The sequence below is a fragment of the Mustela putorius genome, unplaced genomic scaffold, assembly GCF_011764305.1.
Source record: "Mustela putorius furo isolate JIRA1106 unplaced genomic scaffold, ASM1176430v1.1 tig00003899_pilon_pilon_pilon, whole genome shotgun sequence".
NCBI classification, from domain to species: domain Eukaryota; kingdom Metazoa; phylum Chordata; class Mammalia; order Carnivora; family Mustelidae; genus Mustela; species Mustela putorius.
This window is the reverse complement of record NW_025422048.1, coordinates 17,923,232-17,948,287: the sequence shown is the minus strand read 5'-3', so window position 1 is coordinate 17,948,287 and position 25,056 is coordinate 17,923,232. Positions and strand designations below refer to the sequence as shown.

General features: G+C 44.1%; 1 protein-coding gene across 4 annotated transcripts in view; it reads right to left on the bottom strand.

Annotated features, from left to right (window-relative positions):
- Positions 1 to 25,056, bottom strand: part of HS6ST2 (heparan sulfate 6-O-sulfotransferase 2) — a 279,181-nt gene that overhangs the window by 38,162 nt on the left and 215,963 nt on the right. For 2 of the 4 annotated variants that reach the window (XM_045068108.1, XM_045068111.1), the window contains exon 4: positions 6,651 to 6,737. The exons of the other annotated variants lie outside the window; for them this stretch is intronic. In XM_045068108.1, the coding sequence (XP_044924043.1) occupies positions 6,651 to 6,737 (87 nt within the window). The remainder of the gene's footprint in view (positions 1 to 6,650; positions 6,738 to 25,056) is intronic. 4 annotated transcript variants of the gene reach the window in all.

The window sequence follows — 25,056 nt, the reverse complement described above, 5'->3', positions numbered from 1 at the left end:
CCCCTCAGCTCAGAAAGAGCTGGTATGAGACCTAAGAATATTGGGGTGAAAGGTCAGATGTAGCATTGACAGGTGGGTGGACGGACAGATAGATGGGAGGTGGAAGAGAAGGAGGGCAGAAGAAAAAAGAGACAGAGACAGAGATTTATTACTTGGAGGAAAATAGGGGAGTCCTGTTTCACATCACTCTTCCTTGTTTGCCTGGGCTTTCTTGAGTGGGAGAGCAGGAGTGGAATTCTAGCCAATCCCTGGAAACTGGACATAACTCAGCTGTGCCAGAACAATGCAAGGGAGAGTTCTCAGTCTTGTATATTTCAGAGGAAAAAGAAGTTATCAAGGACCTGTGTTCTAGGGAGCAACATGTTTGCTCCATGATTTTGTACGGCAGGCGAGAGGGAGAAAGATGGCTCCTGCTTTCCAAAGCTCCATTAACAGAATCACTCTTCCTAATGAAGCTGTAGAGCCATGACCAGCAGGGACAGTCAGATATTTGGGGGGCATCTATTATGTTAGTAAGTGTACTCTTCATCCTAACCATCACAGAGATACATGTGGACCTGTTAGAAAATGTTTCCATGGTTGAACTATTTCTTCCTGGATCTACTAATAATATCTTGTCTAACCTAATCTTCAGGAATTACTTATGTGTTGCCGATGGTTCTGGGGCTTCTGCTTTCCCATTTCCAGAGCTGGCAAAGAAGATAACCAGGCAAGCTGCACCACCCAGAGCTCTCACTTGTTCAGAACTATACTGGCCAGGTCACAACATTCCCAGCTGCAATAGGTTGGCAGCTGAAACCAGCATAATCACTAGGTGACATTATTAAGTACTTGTCCTGTGCCAGGTACTGGGAGACCTTACCTTAGATTATGGCATTTCATCATCACAATGGCCCAATGAGGTTGGTACAAAGTTAATTGGCGGTGGAGCCAGGATTCAAATCCAGGTCTCTCTGATTCCAAAGCTGATGTCCTTTAGAATACACACAAGGCTACATGATTCATTTATTTCAAGCAATCTTTGAACAGCTCTGTGCTGCAGCCATTAGCTCTAGGTTAAACCTCAAAGTATGCCCAGCCTGTGTGTTATTTACCCCTTGTTATTGGAAATCTTTTTTAAATGTCTTAGGCTACTTTCCTGCCTTGTTAATGAATGCACTTTCTGGAACAGATCTGACTTTTATTTTTATTATGACCAAAAGTCTCACACTATCCCGGAAGGGGAATATTAGAGGAAAAGGCAATTAGGCTACAAATGATTCTCAGGCACACTTAGAGCCATTTTTAGGAATACATTCTGACATCAGTTTCTGTTTTTGTCATTTGCTTTTCCCTACAAAGGAGCAGTTGCAAAGAGAGACAGAGACAGAGAGAGCAGTCAGTTCAGCGCTTTGCTTTGTCACAAGCCTTTGTGATATTAGACATAGCCGTACAGCTAAACTAAGGCACTACTGCCATCATCAGCATGTAAAACAGTATACTAAGACTATCTGACAAGTTGAATACTTGGCTACCTGATTGTTATGTCCATATAGCACACAAACATTTTGAAGTGAACACACACACACACACACTTCCATATCAGAGGCAAAACTGGAGGCTTTAGCAATAGTCAGACTACTGTCTTAAAAGAAATGCATGGCTCTCAATTAGAGGAAAGTACATAATCATGAGATCATGGCATTCAGGGTTCAACCCCAGGAATGCACGTGTAAACAGCTCAATTTGCACTATATGCTGAGTCCATAAAGTCCATTTCCTTCCGTCCAGAAAGGAAGCAAGACTTCCCTTCTTATTAAAGCAGGAAATGTTTTCATTTGGCTCCTGCCAACCAAAACCAAGAGAGTGTTGGTGTGTTTAGTTTATTTATGAAGCTATGTGCTCCTAACTGAATAGATAAATAGGTCTGCTCATTATGAGACAACTTGGGCCAAGACAGGTTGGAGTCCATCTTCCTGTAGCATCTGCTACTAGGGTCAGCTCCAGGCAGATGTGTGAAGTGAACAAGGTTGACTTGGTCCTCATATTCCCCATCTGCAGTCCTTTTTATCCATTTTAGCATCCCTGGCTTAATTCATTTAAGGCAACATTTATGGTACTTAATTCAATATTTATGGCATCATTTACCAGACACTGTGCTTGGGTTCTCTGCCCTGGTCCTGTAATATTCATGGTCTTCACTAGTATCTGAAAATGGAACTTGGCTCTTGTCATTCCATAGCCTGAGCCTATGTGGAAAACATTTCAGACTGAAGGGGTGATTAATTTCCATAGTCGTCTGCAACTGCTTACGATCTAATTTTTAAACTGATGCCTCTGAATGTCACAGACACACATACACACACACACCCTCAACCTTGGATGGTTGATTTGAGGGAGATCTATGAGTTCTCTCTATTGCTTCCTTAATGAAAAGGTGTTAAAGACTTACGATCACTCAACAAGAATGTTGAAAATGGGTGACTGCCCAAACACAACAAGAATGATGTTAGTTTAGAGCAAAAGGAAAGTGTTTAAAAAGTGCACACTACTTCCTTTCATCATCACTATGGCTACATTTTTTTTTTTTAAAATGAAATGATTCTAATTTCCCCCCTAAGTCTCCATTTTCACAGCGGCTGACAGAACCTACCCAACACAGGTATCATAGTATATGGAGGGCAGAGCACTTAGCTGGACATCCTGAGATCAGGTTCTGAGGCTTCTTTGGTGTGATTAGCTGAAGTACCTTGCTATCTGGGAGAAGAAATGTAGCATACATTGTAGTAAAAAGAGCAGGGGACAAATATTAGACTGGGATTTAGGCTGGCCTCTGCTACTAACTGATGCATGTATTTGGGAAAGTGACTGACCCTTCTTGAGTCCTAGTGTCCTTATCTGTTCAGCAAAAGAGTTCGTCTCCTGTAAAGTGTGTTCTGATACAACATGAAAATTCACAATGGCTCCTTGTCACTGCCATGTATGCTCAGCCTTGACAGTTTATGTGCTGGCTAGGAATAACCCAATGGGTAGGTAAATGGATTGATTCCGGTGTGATGTGTTCAAAGGAATAACAGATCTGTATTACCAAAGGGAATCAAATGTGTGGTTAAATGTAGTGACCCAGCCTGGCTAGTCAACCTCTGCAAAACCTATGCTTCCAGTTATCAGAGTTATGGGGCTGCACTGAGGTTTTCTTTCTGCCTTGTCAATTTGGCTCACTGTTGGCATAGAGGAAAGTGCATGTATCCCCCTGAAAGTCATTGCCAGGGCGGTCTGGCTCTGCTGCTCAGATCTGTCCCATTCCATCTGTTCCTGCCTGAAACAGAGGGCTGGCTACCCAGCTTCAGATGCGGGCAATGAAACAGAGGGGGCAGAAGTGACACAATTTTCAAGTTGTTGGTTTCTTTTTTTTTTTTTAAAGATTTTATTTATTCGACAGAGAGAGATCACAGGTAGGCAGAGAGGCAGGCAGAGAGAGAGGAGGAAGCAGGCTCCCCACCGAGCAGAGAGCCCGATGCGGGGCTCGATCCCAGGACCCTGGGATCATGACCTGAGCCGAAAGCAGAGGCTTAACCCACTGAGCCACCCAGGCACCCCAAGCTGTTGGTTTCTTAAGCTACTCTGCATGCTTTCACTATATCTCAGTTGGCCTCTGATGCATTGAAGTCCCCCCAAAAGTGCAGAATTGGCCATTTGGTTTTAGTTTTTACCTAATTCGCAGCCCCAAAATGTTCTTTTCACCGGTTTGGGGGATTCTGCCCACCTTCGTGATTACCACACATTTTCCTTCTCTGACCTCACCTTGCTACCTGAGAAGAAAGTGGGCAAATGAAAGGGTTCCGGGGTCACTTCTCAGAAGCCTTCACTGATATCTCCACATAGCGTCTTCCCCACTGCAACCGTGGCACTGGTTAGGGGTGACAATTTGGGCTCCAACAGTAGCAGCCTGGGACTGCTTCACTGTAAATACCATCTTGTCATCCTGTCCCCTCTCCTCTCCACACAGAGACTGTGAGCTCCTTGAAGGCACATATTATACCTTGTATTTGTCTATGAGACCCCAGCGTTTGGCACAATGGCAAAAATAAACCTTCAATATATTTCAGTTGTCTTAAAGTAATTAAACTTAAAAAAGCTATTTACCGAAATTATCCATCTGGAGACCCCCCATGGAGGCACATACTATCCTCTCCAATTTCCTCATGTATAAAACAGAAATAAGAGTGCCTATTTCAAAAGCTTTGGTGGTTGAGGATTAAGGAGACAAAACTGTCAGGTGCTCGGTAGAGGTTGGTTCGGAACGCTCACTCAACACATATTAGTTACGTTTTCTCGAAGCCACAATGTGTTATCAGAGGCAGCTTGAATTCTGAATTTTTTGTTTCTTCAAAAAACAAGAGACATCATTTTTTTTTTTTCAGAGAAGAAAGGGCCGTGCCTTCTACCTCCCAGCCTGTTTCTGGTCTCAAAATAAAAACTATTCCACATCACACTCATTAGGTCAAATAACATGAGAAAAAACCAGCAGAACGGCAACTCGGATGCTGCGCGTTGAGACAGTGCATCATGGGAAAAGCTCCAGGGTGCAGAAATCTACCTCCCCACACCGCACACCACCCCAACTCCCAAACCAAGGAAGTATGTAGAAAATAACTACGCTCTCCAAATTACAACACGTGTGCCTAACAGCAATACACTGGTGTGGAAAGGGTGGAAAGGGCCCCCAAACCGTCTCACTATATGGAGACTGCTCTCTACTGCTCCTGTTAACACAGACAGCCAGAGATGCGAGAAAATGTGCAGAGAAATCATTTTTAAAACCTCCCAAAAGCTAATGGCACCTAAGTCAGATCAAGGGACCTGGCACATGAGTTCACAAAGAGTATATTGGAGAACTTCTTAGTTTTCATTAATAATCAACAAAAAAAAAATGAAGAATTACAAGGAACTCCCTCAATCCATGAGTCACGTACAGGGCCAATAAAAGGCACCCAGCTCCGAATGCGCGAGGGATGTGTCCAAATACAGTAAACGTGGTAGAAGATCACATTTATCCACGTAAGAAGGTGTTTATGTGGGCCTCCTACTGTTCACAACCTGGATATTCATTCTCTGTCATCTGAACCCAAATTTGGCCAATGCTCCCTTTGCAGCTCACGCTGAGATTCTTTACTCAAAAGGTAAGAGACTCAGTGCAGCAAAGTCAAAAGACACCAAACAGTGCCCCTTTCAAAGTGTAATAGCAATCAGGTACATCCTGCGTGATACATCAGGGTCTAATACATGGAGACTGTGCCCTGTAGTTGTCAGGGTGACAGGGGAAAACCAGGGCCCCAGATGTGGCCCGCCATTTCTGCGAGCATGGTGGTGAGAGCGACTCTCCAGTGCCTTATCTGCTCACTGAGCGCACATGCTGATGTTGAATTGGGACTAATTTGGAAATGTTCATCTGCTTGGGACTGTGGTGCATCAATCCCCTTCCTTCATCACTTATAGAGTATTTTGACTGTGGTGTGTGGTGATAAATCACGGAAATGAGTTATAAGTGCTTGGAGATTCAGTCTTACGTCTTCACCACTGCTTTCTATATTCTCCAATATAGACCGCATTTGACTTGATAGGCAAACTTGAAATGGTATTCAGGAGGAGAAGAAAAGGGGGGGGGGGAAGGCAGCCAATGGCTCTTTCACTTTGGGAATTGAATATAAGATCATATTCCAAATGCAGCTCTTATGGTCTGACACTGAATACATAAAATATATGACCATTACAAATTCACCTTCCATTGCAAAGCCATGCTCTTGTAGTGATATATCTTGTTGCTAGATTAGAGCTTTTAGCATGATGAAGGCATCTTTCATCTTCTCCAAGATGCAGGCTGGGTCCTCCTTCTGGACTGTATTTCTGCCTTTCATAGTGCCCTATGCCACTGAGATACGTAGCCTACAGAGAACCCAAGTCATTCACCAGAGGGCTGCAGCCACTTCGGAGGGGAAGCCCCTAATCGGAGGTATGTCACCTGCAGAGGACCACATTGTTACAGCATGCTCTGCTGAATCCAGTTGGCTGGATCAGCCGAGGCTGTTTTCTGGAATTAACCCAAAGAGGTCAATCTAACATCACAGATACTCAGCCAGTACAACTTTTGGCAATACCACAAAGACAGTTGCATGTAGGACATGGTACATGCTGGTTACTGGGAAAGGAATATATATATCACGTAAATCAGCGATATGGTTACAATGGAAATGTACTTAAATCAGAACATTCGTGGAATGGTTTTCCAGACTTTTCCAACTCAATCCTAAACCTTATGGGTATGGGTCAAAGAGTTTCATGGATTTTGCAACTCATACAATGACGAATCAGTGCTGCAGCTTCTTTCTTTCACTTTTGAAACACCTAGTCCGAATCTTGCATTGCTTTAACTCCTTGCCCTTCACACTCAGCCCGACTTTCCTATCCCTCTCCTCCTGCATCTTTAGTCCTTCGTATACCCGAAATTCTTGACACATGCCTTACTCATTTACATTCCCCAGTGACTAGCCCAGTGTGAGGCACACAGACGGCATTCCACAAATCTTTGTTGAATGAGCATGAATGAAAGACAAAATGAAGACAGCACAAGGCTTGGTGATATGCTATGCACAGGGACACTTTTCACTTACTTCCCACTCTTAGATGCATTCCGGGCCTTTGTAGATGATGGAGAGTTGGCGCCTGGATTAGTGTTTGGAGAACCCCGTCTATCCTTACTACACCCACAGAAGGAATAGAAAAAAATATATACAACAATGACCACAGAGACAAAAAGCAATTAGTCATTTCATTTAAATACTTTCCAGCTCAGTCTCTCTCTGTGTGTGTGTGTGTGTGTGTGTGTGTGTGTGTGTCTCTCTCTCTTTTTCTCCTGTCAAAATACAGCATGATGTTATCCAGTGGTGAGCCCTCCAAAGGTAACGAGAGTGCGAACCACTGGTCAAGTTTGAAGAAATCTATCCTTTTGGCATTCAGAGCTTGAGCTTGTGGAGTCCATTAATGATAGTACCATAGTCCAGACCCCAAGGGAGGCTCCAGTAAAAAAAAAAGAAAGAAAGAGAGAAAGAAAGAAAGAAAGAAAGAAAGAAAAAGAAATTGTAAAAATAACCAGTCTTTAACATAAAATCCTTTCTTTTCAGTCTCTAGAGTGTCTGCATTACAAGTTCAGTTCTGAAGCTGCTGACTTTTAGTGAAGTATGTGGATGTCAAATGACTTCTAAAAGTCTTTGGGAGATACTATCAGATGAATTAATAATTTTCCCTCATAATGTTAACACGGGAAGGCCGTGAATTCAGATATTCTTTCAAGAAAAGCACCACCTGCTTCATGAGTAATTGAATTTAAATCTCCACCTTTAATAACTCCACAGCTTATGTCAAACCTTGGAAACAATTACGAAATAAATCACTAGGAAGGTCTGCTTAATCTCATCAGGTTAATAAACGCAGACAAATTAATCACTTGAAGGTAAACAAAAAGGAATAATTGATTGGAGTCTTCTTGATTACTTTATTCTATTTTCTTTATCAAACTATTTTTACCATTATCTTCAATTCAGCTGCTTTGCCTGGAAATTATTACTTTACTTCATCTTCAGATTTCCATGGAAACCAATTCAAAGCCTTTCTCTCCACTTGATGATGTGTGGAATTATTTATGCTTTATCCTGATTTCATCAGAAAGATTTTTTTTTGTTACTCAGATCTACGTCAGCATAACCTTTTATGAAAAGTGAAGGTAAAAAAGAAAAATGCATATCTTGGCTTTCGGTGACGATAATGGAGCCTTCCAAAGGCATAGAATATTGTCTCAGGGAATGTCAAAGAGCTTTCCAGATACTTACCAATCTTTTAAGTACCTCAGAAAAAAGTACCTGCAAGTCACTGTATTTATATGTGGGGTTAAAGATGGGCTGCCCTGCACTCATCAGCTTTAAATGTCGACATGGATAGAACTGGAACAAAAGAGAATCATAAGTTCTGGAGGATCACCAAGGTAACACAGAAGGGTGTGGGCACAGATGAGGGCTAATCAGACAGATAGCAAAAGCCCCAACAGTTCTTGGGAGTAGGAGACACCAAAGTGAGCTCCTTCCGCCGGAGGGGGCAGAACTTCTAGAAAGAGGGAGCACGCATTCTGTCCCCAGGGGAAATACCAGAAGATTGCCAAATAAGACTGCTGGGATTCCTGCACAGTGCAGGGACCATTTCCTTGTGCTGCTCACGGATTCACAAGACTGGGGTTACGTTCTGAGTGGGGTCTGCAGACTCCATTATGCACTGGCCTATCTCGTATGACTTTCTAGCAAAGAACTCCTTAGCCGCACCTGGGACCATACCTGCTGCTTTCCTCATGCAGAGCCGAGCTCAGAAACTAAGAGATCATACCAAGCAATGAGGCAAGAGACTAACTTGGAAGAATTCAAAACCGTCTCCTCCAACATGTCAGGGCAGTCCCATGTGAAGGAGGCAATATGCTATGAATTGCCAAATCCAAGCCGGGCTCAATTTCCTCACTTGCACATCCTGGTCACTGGCCGCCAAGCCTTCCTCGGCCTTGCCCCTCAATCAGACACAAGGGAGTGGGAAACTTCAGTGGAAGCACTGTGGAACAACAGCTCTTTTGATCTTGCGAGCTATAGCAGCAGGGTGGGGGTGGGCTCCGACTAGGTGGTCATTCAAGTTCAGGCATCCACATCCTTTTCAATGCAAGAACACGCGTTCTCACTGCTAAATTCCCATGCCTGTGCCTTGGACACAAGAGTCCTTTATCATCTGTATGACAAGTGACCCCGTCTAAGCTCCATGCAGAGCGCGGCAGGACATCAGGGAAAGCTGGCAGCCGTCAGTGGCAGCTTTCTTATTGTTAACTGCTGCTCTAGACAGGAGTGGTCTGGGAGCAGTAGTCCTTTAAAAGATAGGAATAAGGACCCCTCTGACCTACTGCCAAGTCCTGTACATCCAGATCTGAAGGGAATAGAAACAAAAACTTTCTCAGAGGAAAATCACATACAGAAGGTATGGTACCATGACTGAGACTGAAAGTAATCAAAGAACCCAAAACGTCTCTTCTGGGCAAACAGCTGATGCATTGGTAGTGGTGAAGTATATCCGAAAGTGGGGCAGGGACCAGGCACAGTTTGTGGCAGACCCGGATCCCAGGAGGCTCGTTTTGTAGATATACTAAGGATTGTTGTCTAGAAAGGCTTGGGGACACTGAGGGAAAAGACTCATTGGTCTGCCCCAAAGTTCCAGGCTCAGTAGCTAAGTCTGAACAAGACGCTCTAATTCTGAAACCTTGAGACAGCAGGACCCTGCGTGTTCCAGAAGTGCCCCATGAGCCAGAAAGAGAAAATCCTGCGGCCACAGACCGTCTGGGAGCCTCAGAGATCTGGAAAAACACAGGTCAAGGACCTGAAGATTCAGATGCTGTCAAGAACGCTGGCCACAGGAACATCCAGGGATCTCAGGGACTTAGAGGAATCAGCCCTACCTGGTTAGGGTTATACAGATGATAATTTGGGACATGAAATAGGAGGGGAGCTGTGTTGACTCTGAGCTAGTTGCCAACTCATATATCTGAAACAGATCTACTCCTGTTGTCATTCTTTTGTCTCTTTACTTTCATCTCCTCTTTGGGTTGAGATCTTATGGGCTGTGGCCTGAAATCCCTGAGACTATGAATCCGGGCTTCCTCCACTCAGCCTCACAGCCAGCCTCATCAAAGGTCTATGGAGACTATTCCAGGTGAGCTCTTGATAGGAAAAGTTAATGAGTGCTAGTGCTCTTTCTGTCTGTCTGCCTGTCTGCCTGTCTCCATCTATCAAGTAAGCCATTTTTCCACAGGCTCCACAAATAATGTCTCCAACACTAGAAACTTGGGGGAAAATCTGCAGTATTATGCACATTGTATTCAGGTGGTAAAATTCTGACTAACCCAACTCTCCAGCATTTTCGAAGTGTTTTTGATTGAATAATTTGATGCTGAAATGGCATCCAGTGTACTTAACCCAAAATGGCAATCAGATCCACTCCAATCTGGATTTTTCTCTTAGATCAGAGAGGTACTTGAGGGAGAAGAACCTAGCAGTTTCAAACACACTCAGCTCACTTTCTTGATGGGTGGTATACAGAAACTTCTGCATTTCCTATAGTACTTCGTGGGCTCTTTATGGAATTAATTCATCTCGGACCCATGAAAACTAGTCGCACTGCGTTAACTGTAACAGCAATGAAATTTAAAAAATTAATTGTCAGTGTTTCAGGGAATTGAATTCCAGGAGAGTCGGGCTGCCATACTGGCTACGTATCTTTTGTTTGGCACTGAGCATATAGTGCTTGTAGTGTTGTTTATATTCTATTGTTGATCTGCCTAGCTCTTAAGAAAGCACTCAGAAAATACCTGTCAAACAAACAAACGGAAAGAGCTGCCTCTGGGCTCAGTAGAGAGAGTGCCGTGATCGATTATCAATGCCTGCCACTGGTGAGAGAGAGGAGGTGGTGACATACGTGTCACACACATTCCATTCCTAGATTAGAATGGCCTGGGCAGACTGTACTCTGGTTAGATTCCAATCTAGTTAGAATTGGCCTGTTGGTTGATCATCACGTGGACCCTAAGGACAGGTGGAGCTTGGAAAGGGTTCTCCAGCAAGCTTGCTTGAGTAGCTGGCTAGGACCTGTGAATAATAATAACCCTACTGCACTTGTATAGCTCTTCATCTTTTCCAGTGTGTGTTCTCCTAAGAGGTAACTGACATGTAACCCAAGCTGTCATTAAGAGGTTACTTCAGATCTATCCAGGGAAATGGTAGCTAACTGCTCCCTTGAAATGACTCTGGGCTCCTTGAAGCTCACAGGATGAGGAAATGCACTTAAAAAGTATAGATTCTACCAGGGCTAGAAGCTCGTCTGATCTGCTTCTCCAGCAAGCACTTGAGCTCCCTGTATAACATATCCTCCAAGTGGTCGTCTTTTGAAGGGCTTTGAAATGATGATCGCTTCTTCATCATGCTTGCTTCCCCATGCAAACTGGCTTTCCTATTTTCTAAGAGGCTCACATTTCTGAAGTATTTTTGTCCTTGTTCTGTTACTGAGCAAGACATTGCTTAAAATATTGATTTCCTTTAATTAGAGCTGATGAGGCTTCTATATGTCATTTTCCTATCTTGCTGGGTTATGTCCTGAATGCTTTTCTTTCTCTGCTCCAAAATTTTTTGTTTTCTTCCACCAAAACTGTCTCAATTCCTGTCCATACCCCTTGAAGTGTCCCATTCTTATTATCTATATTTCTGTGAATCACCGAGCAAAGAAAGTTCAATTCGCCAACCTGTGTTTTCAGTTAGCTTCCTTCCCTAGCATTTCTTTGCTTAACTGCAGATAATGACAGGCTTTCAGGGACGAGAACAGCTCATCTTTATTGCTAGGAAGTACGGTGTTAACTGTGATCTCTCCGGAGCAACCTCATCTTTTCAAAGCATGTATTCAAATATCTCAAGTTCTAATCTTGGCTGCCAGCAAGGCATAGAACTTCTTGCTGCCTTAAGATTCTTAACTACAGAGCAGAGGGAATTAAAGTGATCAGGTAAACCATTCACACATACGCTCACAATTACTTTGTAATTGCAGAGCTCTTGGAAGAGATAGCCGGGATGCTCACATTATCTTGCCCCCCCCCCATTAACTTTTCACTCTCACAACTCCCCACAGGGGCATCGGGGACTGGAGCAATAGACTCATTGATTATTTTTGCTGTTTTGCTCTCTTCACCTCTTAGCACAGCTCTTCCTGTCCAGGTCACCACCCTGAATGCCTAGCTGGGATCAAGAAAGAACATGAATCACTTCCTAAATTATATTATTTTCTCATTTAAACTGGCCATTCACTTGTATCTTTCCCAAGAGCTTGGACCTGGGTTACAGACGATTGGAGTGTCTTACAGCTGTTGCATTTACACCTAGCTCCAGTACTGCAAGATTTGGGGTGATGGAGCCCTGAAATATGATGGCAGCCTTGACCGGAATGGCAGTCGGGGGTGGGGGGGGGCGGAAAGAAGGAGACCAGGCAGGGCAGCAAAAGAAATGACAGAACCTGGCAACTGACTACATCTGAAAAATGAGATTGAAATCTACAGGAAAGCTGCTTGAGAGGGTCTGGAAGCTGAATGGCTAGGAAAACAAAGTTGCCAGTGAAAAAGACAGACTGGCTGGGAGGGAATCTGGATGAGACAAGTTGATGGATTCAGTTTGGAGCATCCTGAGTTAGGGTGTTGATGGAGAGTGTCCAGCGGGGGATTAGAGAGATGACACCTTAGCTTAAGGAGAAAGAAAGGGTCAGATGTATAGTCATTACTCCCAAGTGGAAGTCAAAGCTATGAGGACAGGCAACAAGGCCTGATGGGACAGCGCCGCATTGTGATTAATAAGCAGATGTTTTGAGGGAGGTGTTGGGGAGCAGCCTATGCCATCATCAGCTTATGTCCACCCCAGTTTATGGGGATTTACAAGTGTGTTACAAAGTCTTGTATCCCGGGGGTCCAAACAGAAGACCCTGAGTCATTTGACTTAATTATGTAGAGTTCAACGTTAAGCTTAACATGGGAAAATGCAGACCATGTCCTTTGTGTGGGCCAGTGACTTTCCTTACCCCATGACCATAGCTTGCTTCTCCCCAGCCTCTTAGCCCAGCCAGAAGGCTTACAGAAGATGAGGTGAGCTGGGCACCGAGAGGTGAGGTGGGTGACAATCACAGTCAACCCATTCCCATAACAAAAAGAGCTCATGAAGTTCATTCCGTGCTGCTGACAATGAACAAAACTGAGCTTGAAACCTTGGTTTCTGGGGGCCTGGGAGGTTCAGTCGGTTAAGCGCCTGTCTTTAGCTCAGGTCATGATCCCAGGGTCCTAGGATTCAGCCCGGTGTCAGGCTCCCTGCTCAGTGGGGAGTCTCTGCTTCTTTTTCTGCCTCTGCCACTCCCCCTACTCATGCATGCTCTCCCTCAACTCCATAAATAAATAAATTCTCAAAAAAAAAGGAGAGAAAACCTGGTTTCACTTGCAGCTCCTATCTTTTCCTTGTGGCTCCATTTACTGAGGACTAAGCGAACATCAGAGACTGTACCTCCTCCGATAATGCTACAATCTGCTCCTATTTTTTTTTTTTTTTTTGCCACGACTCCCTTTGCTGTGCTGTCTCTGCACTGTGCCTCACTAACTGGCACCCTCCCCTGCCCTCTCTTAGAATCCTGGGTGGTACATGATGTCCCAGCTGGGAACATCACCACAGCTGGAGGTAGGAGGGGCGTGTCTGGGAGCAAATCAAGGGCTTTGCCCTTGAGGAACCAAAGTATCCCAGGTTTCCTAAGCTGAGTTCATGAGGGCAATATTTAGGAAGTATGACCATTAACTTTCCCAAACTGAGGTAAGCTCTCTCCTTTAGCTCTGGGTCTGTAATCCACCCACCGGGTCACTTTAACTTCTCTGGATCTCAGTTCCCTTCTCTGCCAGGCTCACTTCTGAAGGCTATTCCATGGTTCTGAAAATTATAAAACACTGCACAATGTATTTACTCCAAACCCATTTACTGTGTGTGTGTGTTTTCTGTGCTCCCTTCACCGTGCTGGGCCTTGGGGAGACAATGATCCCTGTGACAAGGTCCCTGCCCTCAAGGGGTCCAAAGGCTAGTGGAGAAGGTGAGCAATTAACAGGGACATGAGATAATGTACCCAATGGGCTAAAGCAAGGGTGAAGAAGTGCTAGGGAAATAAATCAGGGAGGAAAACGGCTTATGTGTGGGTGAATCAGGGAAGGTAAAGAGAAAGCTGAATTACTACTAGGAAAATTATGATTTTCAGTGTGTGTTTAAAATGTATACATCAGAAAATAAAGCCTGGGTTACGAGAACGTTCACAAAATAGAGGGAAATCTGTGTATCCTTACTTAAAAAGACCTCCCAACAGCGGCCCGCAGCCTTAATCACAGCAGAATGACCTGGAGAGCTTGTAAAATGCGGAAGGCTGGGCCCCAGTCGCAGGGTCTAGATCCAGCGGGTCTAGGCCAGAGCTGAAGAACTTACACCTCTAACAAGTTTCCAGGTGATGGGGAGGCTGCCGGTCTGCAGAGCACACTTTTGGAACCACTGCCTCACAAGAAGCACGAGACAGCCACACTTAGTCACCGCTACGTGAGAGATAAGAGGCAGCAATATCCATTGTCCCTGCTTTCCAGGCAACACAATTAGAATCTGCTTGAATGAAGGGCTCCCCAGTCTACTGCTCCTGAGCCAGGAAAGCAGAGAATGCACAAGGGCCGCAGATGTCCCTCTCTGGAGAAACTCTCCCTTCCTGAGGAAGTGGCGATTCCTCCACAGAGAGGAGCTCGATAGGGTGGGATAAAAATTGGATCTGACAGCATTAATTGAGCTTGAATTTAATAGAATTGAGTTCTCTTTACTGAAGATGATCTGGCATAATTAAAAATTCACAAGTGGAGCCTACTTGGTGAACATTATACATTAGGGAGTCCCCAGAGTAGGCCAGAAAAGTCTCAGTGAACTTTTTAGGAGACGCCAAAGAGGCCAACTGCTGTGGCGGGAATTCATACACAGAGGGAAGAAAAAAAAAAAAAGGAACGTTGGTGAGCTCGTTTATTTGATAGTGAGATTCTGTCTTTCTACTGCAGAATGATATGAACCTAGGGGGTTGGTGAGGGGAAGGCCGATCATTTATCCATTTCCTTTTCTCTCATGAATAATCACTTAGTTTTCACTTCTTGATAAGTCTGCTCTTACTGATTATCAAGAATGTCCATTCTGCCTGCACAGTATGTGTTCAATTCTTTGAGGAAACAAGCAGATTATATTCATATCTGTTCATGAAGTTTCTTGTAACATCTGTCATGTAGAAGGTGATCAATACAGAGAGGCACCTGGGTGGCTCAGTCGGTTAAACATCCGACTCTTGATTTCGGCTCAGGTTATGATCTCAAGGTTGTGAGATTGAGCCCCGTGTCGGGCTTTGTGCTAAGTGTGGAGTCTGCTAGGGATTCTCCCTCTCTCTCTCCTTCTCTTTCTGATACTTCCCTGACACCTACTCACACACACACTTTCTCTCTCTCAAAAAATACTTTTTTTAAGAAAAGTTCATCAATATCCATTGACCAACCACCATCTTGATAAATCTGACTTCTTTTTTTTTTTTTACAAGATTTTATTTATTTATTTGACAGAGAGACAAAGATCACAAGTAGGCAGAGTCAGGCAGAGAGAGGGGGGGAAGCAGGCTCCCTGTTGAGCAGAGAGCCCAATGCGGGGCTTGATCCCAGGGCCCTGGGATCATGACCTGAGCCGAAGGGAGAGGCTTAACCCACTGAGCCACCTAGGTGCCCCAATAAATCTGACTTCTAATATATGTTTGTTGAACTCAACTGACTGACTAACAGATATTAGGTTACAAGTGAACTAACAGTCACATGGCTTTGGATTTTTTTGTTCAAATTTTTGTATGCCTAGAAACATGGCAGTCACTCGCAGTGCCATTTCTAAGCTCCAGGGCCCACAGGTAACGAAACTCCAGTAGGGTAAAAGCAGTGGGCATCAGCAAATTTGGAGAATATTGCCAAACTCATGGAGGGTAACTCTGAAGTTGTGCAAAGAGCATAGGAGCTAGAATCAGGCAGAGTCAGGTCATCTTCTGTCTCTGTAATTGCTGGAGTAACTGGGACAAATTGGGTCACTGAGCCAGGGACAGTCCTGCCCAACCAAGGCCTCAGATCTGAACACCAGGACTTTGGGACACCAATTCTCTAGCTACATGTTGGTGTCCAAAAGCAGGAGCATTCACAAATATTCTTGTTGCTGAACTTGGCATTTTCAGTGCTTTCTATGGGAGTGAATATATTCAAGATTGAAAAGGGTAGCTGTCTCCTTAGACAGTAGGTAGACCACGGCAGCAATGGTGCTGATCACGCTTTCTGGGACACTAGAGGAAGAAAGTTCTCTCAGCTGTGCTCCAGTGTGTCTCTTAATAGTCCAGAGCCTATAAACTGAAGGTTCTATTGCTTTTCTGTTTTATTTAGTGAGACAGTTAAAAACTTGAAACTATTTTCATTTTTAAACTGCTCAAATATCACTCACTCAGGTATCTGTTTCAGTGCATGCTAGTTCTAAGGACGGTCTCCTTTGCAAACATTATCCATTCTATGATGTGTAAAGACCATTAAGTTTCTTGCTTTTATTTAAAAAAAAAAAAGATTTTATTTATTTATTTATTTGTTTGTTTGTTTGTTTGACAAAGAGACTGAGAGCACAAGTAGGCACAGTGGCAGGCAGAGAGAGAAACAGGCTCTCTGCCTAGCAAGGAGCCTGCTGTGAGACTCAATCCCAGGACCCTGGGATCATGACCTGAGCTGAAGGCAGACACTTAACCCACTGAGCCACCCAGGCATTCTTTTCTGGATAAAACCCAACAGTCAGCTTCTTTCTGTTGTGTTAAGATTTGGAAAACCGAACATGGTTTTACCGGGTATGTTTGTGGACAATTATAATTCTGATAATTCAGAGAAACAAAATATATCTTATCTGTATGCCACCCAGAAATCACTGTTAAAAGCTAGGCCTTGTATCATTTATACCCATAGATTTCTCTCAATGAATAGGAGTTTTTAGTAACTGTCCCATCTAACCCAAGACATATAGCAGAGGCTCTTTATGAATGTACTGCACCCAGTCAAGGGAAAGGCTCATAGAAATAAGGAGTTAGAAGAGCACCTCAAGATAGCAAAGAAAGGTCCTGAGAAAGGAAGGGAGGTCTCCAAGGGATGTACCAAGGCTGGAACATGAAGTTAATGAGAGAACTTGGCTAGCACCTAGCAAACAGGGCCAGGGACCCCACAGAGTCCAGAACAAAACAGAAAGGCTTGGGGCCAAAGATGAAGTAACACGAATGAGTTGTGGCTCTATCTGCTAAAATAAATAGTACAAGAAGGGTAGACAGCCTTTTTGTGGGGGGGGGATAGGAAAGAGATGACAGGTTCGTTTTGTGTTCTGTTGAGTTTTGTGTGCTGTTGAGACCCCCGAGACTATGACTTTGGTTGACAGTTGGATATAGGAATGCCGAGCTTAGCTGGATATAGACATCTCGCTGAAGAATGATCTCCAGAGATCTGGGAATCTTCAGAATATTAGTGGTGGCTGAAAACCACCATTAGGAGAAGAGATTACACAGGGAGAGTGTGTAGAATGAGAGGAGCAGAGCCTGGGAAGAAAATTAAGGACAAGCTAAAGTGGAGAAAGTGAGCTCATACAAGCCAGAGAAGAAACAGGATCTAGGGCCATGAGCTTTACAATTGCTGATTATAAGACATTTGTGTGTCTTAAGTTTCCAGCTGCTTCCTATTGCTTTCTTTTAGTGGACTTTTCTGAGGAGTTGTGTTATTTCAACAGTCATGCCATTCTTTATAATGCCAAGAGTATTTGATAGAGAATAAACCTTCTTTATCACATGCAACCTGTTTTCTTCAGTTCCTGGAAAAGATGATCTGTGGTATGCTGAAGGAAGCATCTTGTACCAAACAAATCCGTAATTAGAGGCTTTGGACACTTTTTTCCTCCCCAGTTCGGCCTTGTTTATTGCAACAAAGATAAACAAAATAAGAAATCTTTTTAGTGCCTGAACTAGATAAAGCAACTCTACTCAAGTTTATGCAAATACAGCTCCCAAAGAAACCATTCTTTGTAATCTCCCAAAGAAACAATTAGTCTGCTTTTCATTATTGTTCCTGTTGTTTGTTCCCTCTATTATGTACAAAATCAAAAATGGGACTTAACTGTTCCCTTAGCTTCAAAACTTCAAGAACATCATGGCTCTTTAATCACCAGAATTTGGGTCATCCATATGCCAAACCCACTTACTTTGCACTTGGTGAAGCTGACATTTCCTGAGTCATGCTACTAGCTCTGCCACCTTTTTGTCAGATAGGCTCTGTGCCTTGAATTAACCAACCTCTGGTTCTCCCTGGCCACCAAACTACCAACTTAACATTTGACAAATTCTTCAAACCTGTATGGACTGGGTGTCCATACGCTGCTCTACGGCAAACACTGAAACCACAATGCGAGGCCTCATTGCCTGGGAGGACTTCTTGGCTTAGGGGAAATGGAGAAATGGGGGAGGGCCACCAGGAAGAGGGAAGGTTCTTCCTGTAGAATCTGCTCCCAGCCTCGGTGAAAGCCTAAATGAAGGAAAGAATAAAATCCTTGTGGAAAATGTCCTCATCGGTAGCTGGGAGAAGAGGCTGTGGGAAGACCCTTCCCTCTTCCTTATGTCCCTCAACTTTGTGAGAAAATGGCCCCCTTCACCCTGTCATTTACACTGTCAATGAAGGGATGCCATGAATGTTAAACCATATTAAACCATTTCCAGATCCCTCTCATTGGGGGATGTATGGGTTAAAACATCCCACTGATGAAGTGGAAAGAATGAGTCTATGTGAGATAGATAACTTAAGCTGGGAAGGGCTAGAATCTTCACTAGGGCTCAAGAATGTGAGCTAATCATCATGCCCATGGGAAGAAGACCACTGCTTCAGACTGCATCTGGAAAGGGAGGGTCCTAGAAGTGGCACAGAAGATTCCAACCAGGGAAAGCAGAGTTGACTCTTTTTTTTTTTTTTTAAAGATTTTATTTATTTATTTGACAGAGAGAGATCACAAGTAGACAGAGAGGCAGACAGAGAGAGAGAGAGAGGGAAGCAGGCTCCCCGCTGAGCAGAGAGCCCGATGCGGGCCTCGATCCCAGGACCCTGAGATCATGACCTGAGCCGAAGGCAGCGGCTTAACCCACTGAGCCACCCAGGCGCCCAGCAGAGTTGACTCTTAAAGGGAAACACGACAGCATTTACCTGACAGAAACATAGCATTTAGAGTAAAGGCACCCAGCTAGCTGCCTAAAAGGGATATGAACATATCATTTGTGGGTTAGGAACAAAAGAAATGGGCTTTTTGAAAAACTGTTCAATATTTCCCCTGGGATTCTTTGAATTATGGATTTTGTGACCCCATCTACTCTATGCTAATTATGTTTTCCTTCTTTTGTTTTCTGTGTGGTTTATGAAATTTACCTTTAATATTCTTAGCTTGTCTAGGGCTCAGGGGAGGGCAGTATAGCATTACAGTTCCAGAAACTCAAGAGGGAGATGAAACCCTGGAGGGAAGGTATGACCCTCTCTCTCTGAAAAAGTTCTGTCATTGTTATTTTCTTTGAATTTCTCTTAAGAGGTTTGGCTCTACTCATCTCTTGCAGTCCTGGGTGGGAGTTTTCTTTAAAGTAAAGGGACATGCCCTTTACTGCCTGCCTGTCAGGATGTCGAAACTCAGCCAGGCACTGTCAAAGCACAGTGTCCAGCTGCCCATGGCTCTAGAGAAAGGCCATCCATAACCTGTGCCCTACTGTGGACTGCGGGAGCTGGCTGCTTGCAGGCCTGGGCCTTGACCCACCCAGTTTTGGTTTCTGGACACAAGACAGAATCTTTGTTTCCTGAAAAACGCCTCTTCTGGAACAGGCTGTCCCCTTCAAAAAATGAGGAGACAGGGCAGAGTTGCGTTTTCATTCTGTCAAGTGATGGCCATAAGCTGAAAGTCAAGTAAGGCACCAACTAAAACCATCCTAGCATTGGTTATCGCCACAGGTCAGCAGTCCCCATGCTGGAAGGTTCTGGTTTAAGTGGAAATTTCCCTCTTGAACTTTTATACAACTGGCTCCAGAGATAAGAAAACAAAAACCAACAACAGGAAGGTCCATGCTGCTTTTGCAGCCCTTCTTTTCTGATACAGAAATGATGATTACAGATCTATATAGGGGGAAAGCATCCAATGCAGTGAGAAAAGGGAGGTCGTGGCTAACAAACAGAATTTATTCCAGGGAGCTCAAAGTCAGAGCTAGGAGCATGGGCCACAGAGAATGCCGGCTGGTGTTCCACCATCACAGATGAGGCCACAGCAGTATTTCTTATAATTGATGACCCACCACTACCCCAAATTCAAGGTAGCTTGGCCTAAAGGACACCTGTAATAGGAGCCTGGGGGAAAACCAGGATCAATAAAAAAAATGCTTCAAAACGAGAGACTTATTCTCAAAATCTTGGACAGCAGGGTTCCTGAAATTGAGAGGTAGAGTTAGCTTTGAGTTTCCTAGCAACCAAGGTCAGAAGGGAAACATGCTGGGTAATAGCCTTCTCAATGTGTGATAAAAAGGAAGGGTATCATTTCGTCAGGAGAGTCAAACTTATTCCTGGTGCTGAGTCTAACAGAGATTTTCCTGGAAATCCAGAAGTGTTTTCCACAGGACAGTGTCTTATACAGACTTTTTAAAAAATCAAGTTGGATAGAGGATATTTTCCATACTGTCAGGTTCACCCATGTTTAGCAGCTGAGGATACCATATTAGAAGTGAAGCCAGTGGCAGCAACCTGAAGGTAGCTAAGTTAGGTGCAGCCTTCCTGGTGATCTAAGCTGCTAGAGAAAAGGGTAGAAAACCCAGAGACACGCATTTGGATGTGGGCCTTCAACCAATGGGTCCCCAGACCACCCATTCACTAGATGGCAGGAAGGACAGCTCCCATTGAGTTGTCTTGTGTGAGTGGCCATGGGGCTTTCCATGACTTTCCTTCCCTAGCGTGGTTCATCTGTCTGGATCTTGCCCCCACATCAGCAGTTGTATCTGCTGATGACGTTCTTTTGGGAGCTAGGGAGACTTGGTCAAAGGCTGCAGAGAAGCACTTCTCCTGATTTCCCTTGGGCCTCTTTCTAATTGTTTGTTCAGGATTCCTGGGGCGTTGCTCTCTTGTCAAACTCTATCACTTGTTATCACCATCTTCTTCTTGTGTTGGCAATTTTCTTTCTACGCCTCCTGTCAGTGCTTCAGGGCAGGGCACTGGCTCATCACCTGAACTACATATCCAAAGATTTTATGCTTTTGCAGGCTTGGAGACCACTTTTTGTTTCCTTCTTGCCCATAGATTACCAAGGAACAGAGGAAGGAACAGACAACTTTCCCCAGCAGCATATTCACTTGTAATCAAAAAGGACATTTTTTTAAAAAAGGCACTGGGGTGAACAAGAAGGCTCCCTCTTCTAAGACCTTAACCAATTAAAACCCATATTAATTAATTCTTTAGTTCTTTAATTGTTCCTGGATTAAACGTACTGGGGTGATTTTTCATTCCAGCCCAGGTTGTCACAAGCTCAATAATTCACTTAGGGAACTTGGACAGCACATATTTGGCCCTGGTTGTCTATGGAGTCAAAAGGAATAATCATTATCAAGTAAGAGGTATCATTTAGATTTTCATAAAATTACACTCATGAGAGATGGCAGTTCCAGCCGGACTGTTGGAAGGAGAATCAGGATCAGAGTTACTTGGCAAATGAGAAGTCAGTGTAGGCAGTGTGACAAAGCCTTTAAAGTGTATCTTTAGCAAGCCAGTTAGGGTCTATATCATAATCAGTGCATGCTGGTCCTCTTAAAGTTGTTACCTGAAAAGGCTGGATACAGATTCCAAGGGTGCTGCTGGCATTCACATTTCCAGAGTTCTCCCCTGGGAACTCTGTCCATGGACAGTTAGGAAACATGTGAGAAGCACTGTCACACCTCACTTTTAGCCCCAACTACAGGGCCCGGCTTGACCATGCAATTAGGACCGCATAATTACCTTCTGATGACATTTGACAGATTCCAAAAACCAAATGCACCCTCAGAGAACAAAGATGTCTCCCTACCGAGCAAAGTCATGAGAACATGCTACAGGTGTCAGACGTAGTGACCGACGCTACAATGTGGAGAGCTGGACTATGTTGAAGAAGTGAGCACCATTTTCCCATATATTCGTTCTGCTATGTTTGCTTAAAAACAAATCTGTTTCTTTCCTGTATTTGCTACAGCACTCTGGTGTCATTCTCCTTTTGATTAGAAATGATGCAGAAGGAAATAGATTCATATGTCAGTGCCTTCAAAGGTCCATTAAACATAATGTTATTTAAAAGCACATTAACTATCCTAACCGGTGTCAGACAACAGCCAGGGCAGTGTGGGAGTTTGAAGACGAATGCAGAGTTTTAGGATGCCAAATGAGAATGTAAATCACTAGTCTCACTAATTAAAACTTTGGCCCTTTGATTGCTCCTGGATTAAGTTCACCAGGGTGATTTTTCATCCTGGCCTGGGTTGACACAAGCCCAATAATTCACTCCGACATTCTGACATCACTGGTTTGGCTCTGCTTGTCTATGGAGTCAGGAGAAGCATCTCATTAGAGAGTGAGAGGTATTAACTAGGCTTTTGTGAATAGTGGCCGTGAATGATGGGAGCCCCGGATCTCATCCAGCTTGGTGAGAGGAGCACCACATGGAGAGTTGGAGAATTGGGGTTCTTGTCTCAAGCCATCACACTGGCCGTCCCCTCCACTAATTCGTATGCCTCGTTTCCTGGAAATGAAATGTGGAATAAAAAAACAAGGCCGTCCTTCTACTTGACTTCATGGAATAAGGATGGTGAGAAATGTGAAATGACAGATTATAAGAATTCAATTATTTTATAATTAATCTGGAATGATGATTCTGATCTTCTACTCATCATAGCAGCCTAGGCCTTAACGTCCAAGTTCACAGCTCTAATCTACTAGGGTTTCAACAATGAGATGCTGACCACCTGCTCAGGACAAAGCTCTAAGTGATACAAAACATGTGTCACGTGTTCCCCACTCTCCAAAAAATTACTGAGCTGTAATACTGAACTCTATGACACTCGAATGAGTCCTCTTCCCTCTCCCCGGCAGCTCAGTCATGGCACATTTGGGAGCAACAAAGGACTCCTAAGTTCACAAAAATCTGGCTTTCTGCGTCCCTTATGTATCAATACAAGTGATCTGTTTGTACCACCATATTCAAGGTTCTCCCTTCTCTTCCAGTCTTGGGTTCCTTGCCCTGTCATTCGGACGCTCTCCCTCCACCTGTCCTTTCTCCTGGCAGGTCACCTGGAATAGGAGTTGAGGACAGGTTTCTTGGGGGAACTTGGCACTAGGGGAGGGTAGCAGAGGTCTGTGTGAGCCCTTGCACTTACTTCTTTCTCCTGAGAAGAAGCAGGATAATGGAAAGCGAGAGCCAGGGAGCCAGGGTTCATTTGGATGTGGAAGTTCTGCTGTGTTTGTTAAAGCAAGCCTCATGGCCTTCTAGTGTTGTTTGGTTTCACGAAGGCCTTTGCTGAATAAACAATCGTAGCTAGAGGCAACATGAACGTTCCTGGCCCACGAAGGACACTCTTCTGTTGGGGGAGGCGGGAATCGATGCGGTGTGATGGCTCAGGGATCAATACTTCTCTGAATGAATTTCATCCTAAGTGACACTCCTTTGGGATAAGGAACAGCCGACTGGAAATCATTCAAGGTTATCCACTGAACAATGCTATCTAAAGTATTCAGGGGAGACATTTGGAATTCAAACTGGTGGTCACACAAAGCACCCAAACAGAAGACACCTGCTGGCCTTCTCGATGACCCTCGTACAAGTCTTCGGTCTAGCCAATAGACCATCAGCCGATGGCTCTGTTTGGATTTCAGACAAGCCTCCCGAAACACAAAAGCAAGTGGGCTCTGATGACTTTAGCGGAGCCTAAGAAACAAGGGCTGGGGAGAGGGAGACCTTTCTCCCTGACTGCACAGGAGCCTGAAGCAAGAGAGCCATAGAAACCCGTACAAAATGAGCAGAGCTCCAAAATAAAGTAAGGTCATAATTGTATGAAACTACGGATTAGAACTCTAAGAAGCTAACAGGGAAGTGCTCAGGTACGATATCCATTAAAGAAATCTTGTTTCAAGAGGCAGTGGAGGAAAAGCGAAGCTGAAAAGGCCTCTGACTCTCTTAGCTGGGAAAAGGCATCAATTTCTCTTAGATCTAAGCTGCCCCGAACACAGGTGCTTAAGAAAGCAGCAGAAAGCAGAAAACTGCCTTCACTGTGCGGGCTTCAATGACAGCTAGTCAATGCAAAATATGTCCTTAAACTGCATGAGAAATGATGCGTAGGTCGAATGTCCCAGTGTGAAAAATGTGCCTTCCTGACCTTCCCGTGCTGATCCTTTCATTTTTCTCCTGAGCCTCTGTTCCAAGCCACGATCAGCGCCCTTCCATCCTCAGCGATGAGATCCAGAACAAAGCTCTAGGTGAGTATTTAAATTCTGGCCTGAAGGACATTTTTCCAAAATGTGCTTGGAAAGCCTGGCTCTGTATAGTGTTTTGGGAAAAGAAGCCACAATGATTAGATGAGGGGTTAGCCAGAAATTGGTACAAGCAAATAACGGCCCATCCCCACAACCTACCTAATAGCAAAGCTGTTGTTACAGAGGTATTAGAAACCACAGCTTTTTTTTTTTTAAAGACTCAAATTGCTGACTTAACCCTTCAGGCTTGAGCTACAGCTAATCGATACAAAATGTGTCCTCAAACAGCTGCAGACCCCAAATTGTTCACTGCTGGTTATATGAAGCAGGTCATGACAAAGGGCAAATGAAAAAATGTTCTGTTAATCTCATTTGGAATTATCAGGAAACTTGATATTACATTTTAGAAAATTTAAACATCTGATGTATCTCCAGAGCCTACAATTTCTCGTTTGATTGTAAGTCTAAGATTCCATTTTTCTAATTTGATTCTACAATATGGCGATTAAGAGTGCAAGTCATTGGGGCGCCTGGGTGGCTCAGCGGGTTAAAGCCTCTGCCTTCGGCTCGGATCGTGATCCCAGGGTCCTGGGATCGAGCCCCACATTGGGCTCTCTGCTCCGCAGGGAGTCTGCTTCCTCCTCTCTCTCTCTGCCTGCCTCTCTGCCTTCTTGTGATTTCTGTCTGTCAAGTAAATAAATAAAATCTTAAAAAAAAGAGTGCAAGTCATTGAATTAAGTGGTACTGAACGAGAATATCCCAGTGTCTTAACTCCCCTCTATTTAAGACCAGAAGAAGTTGTTTAACCCTTTCAGACCATGAAGCTACTTCCA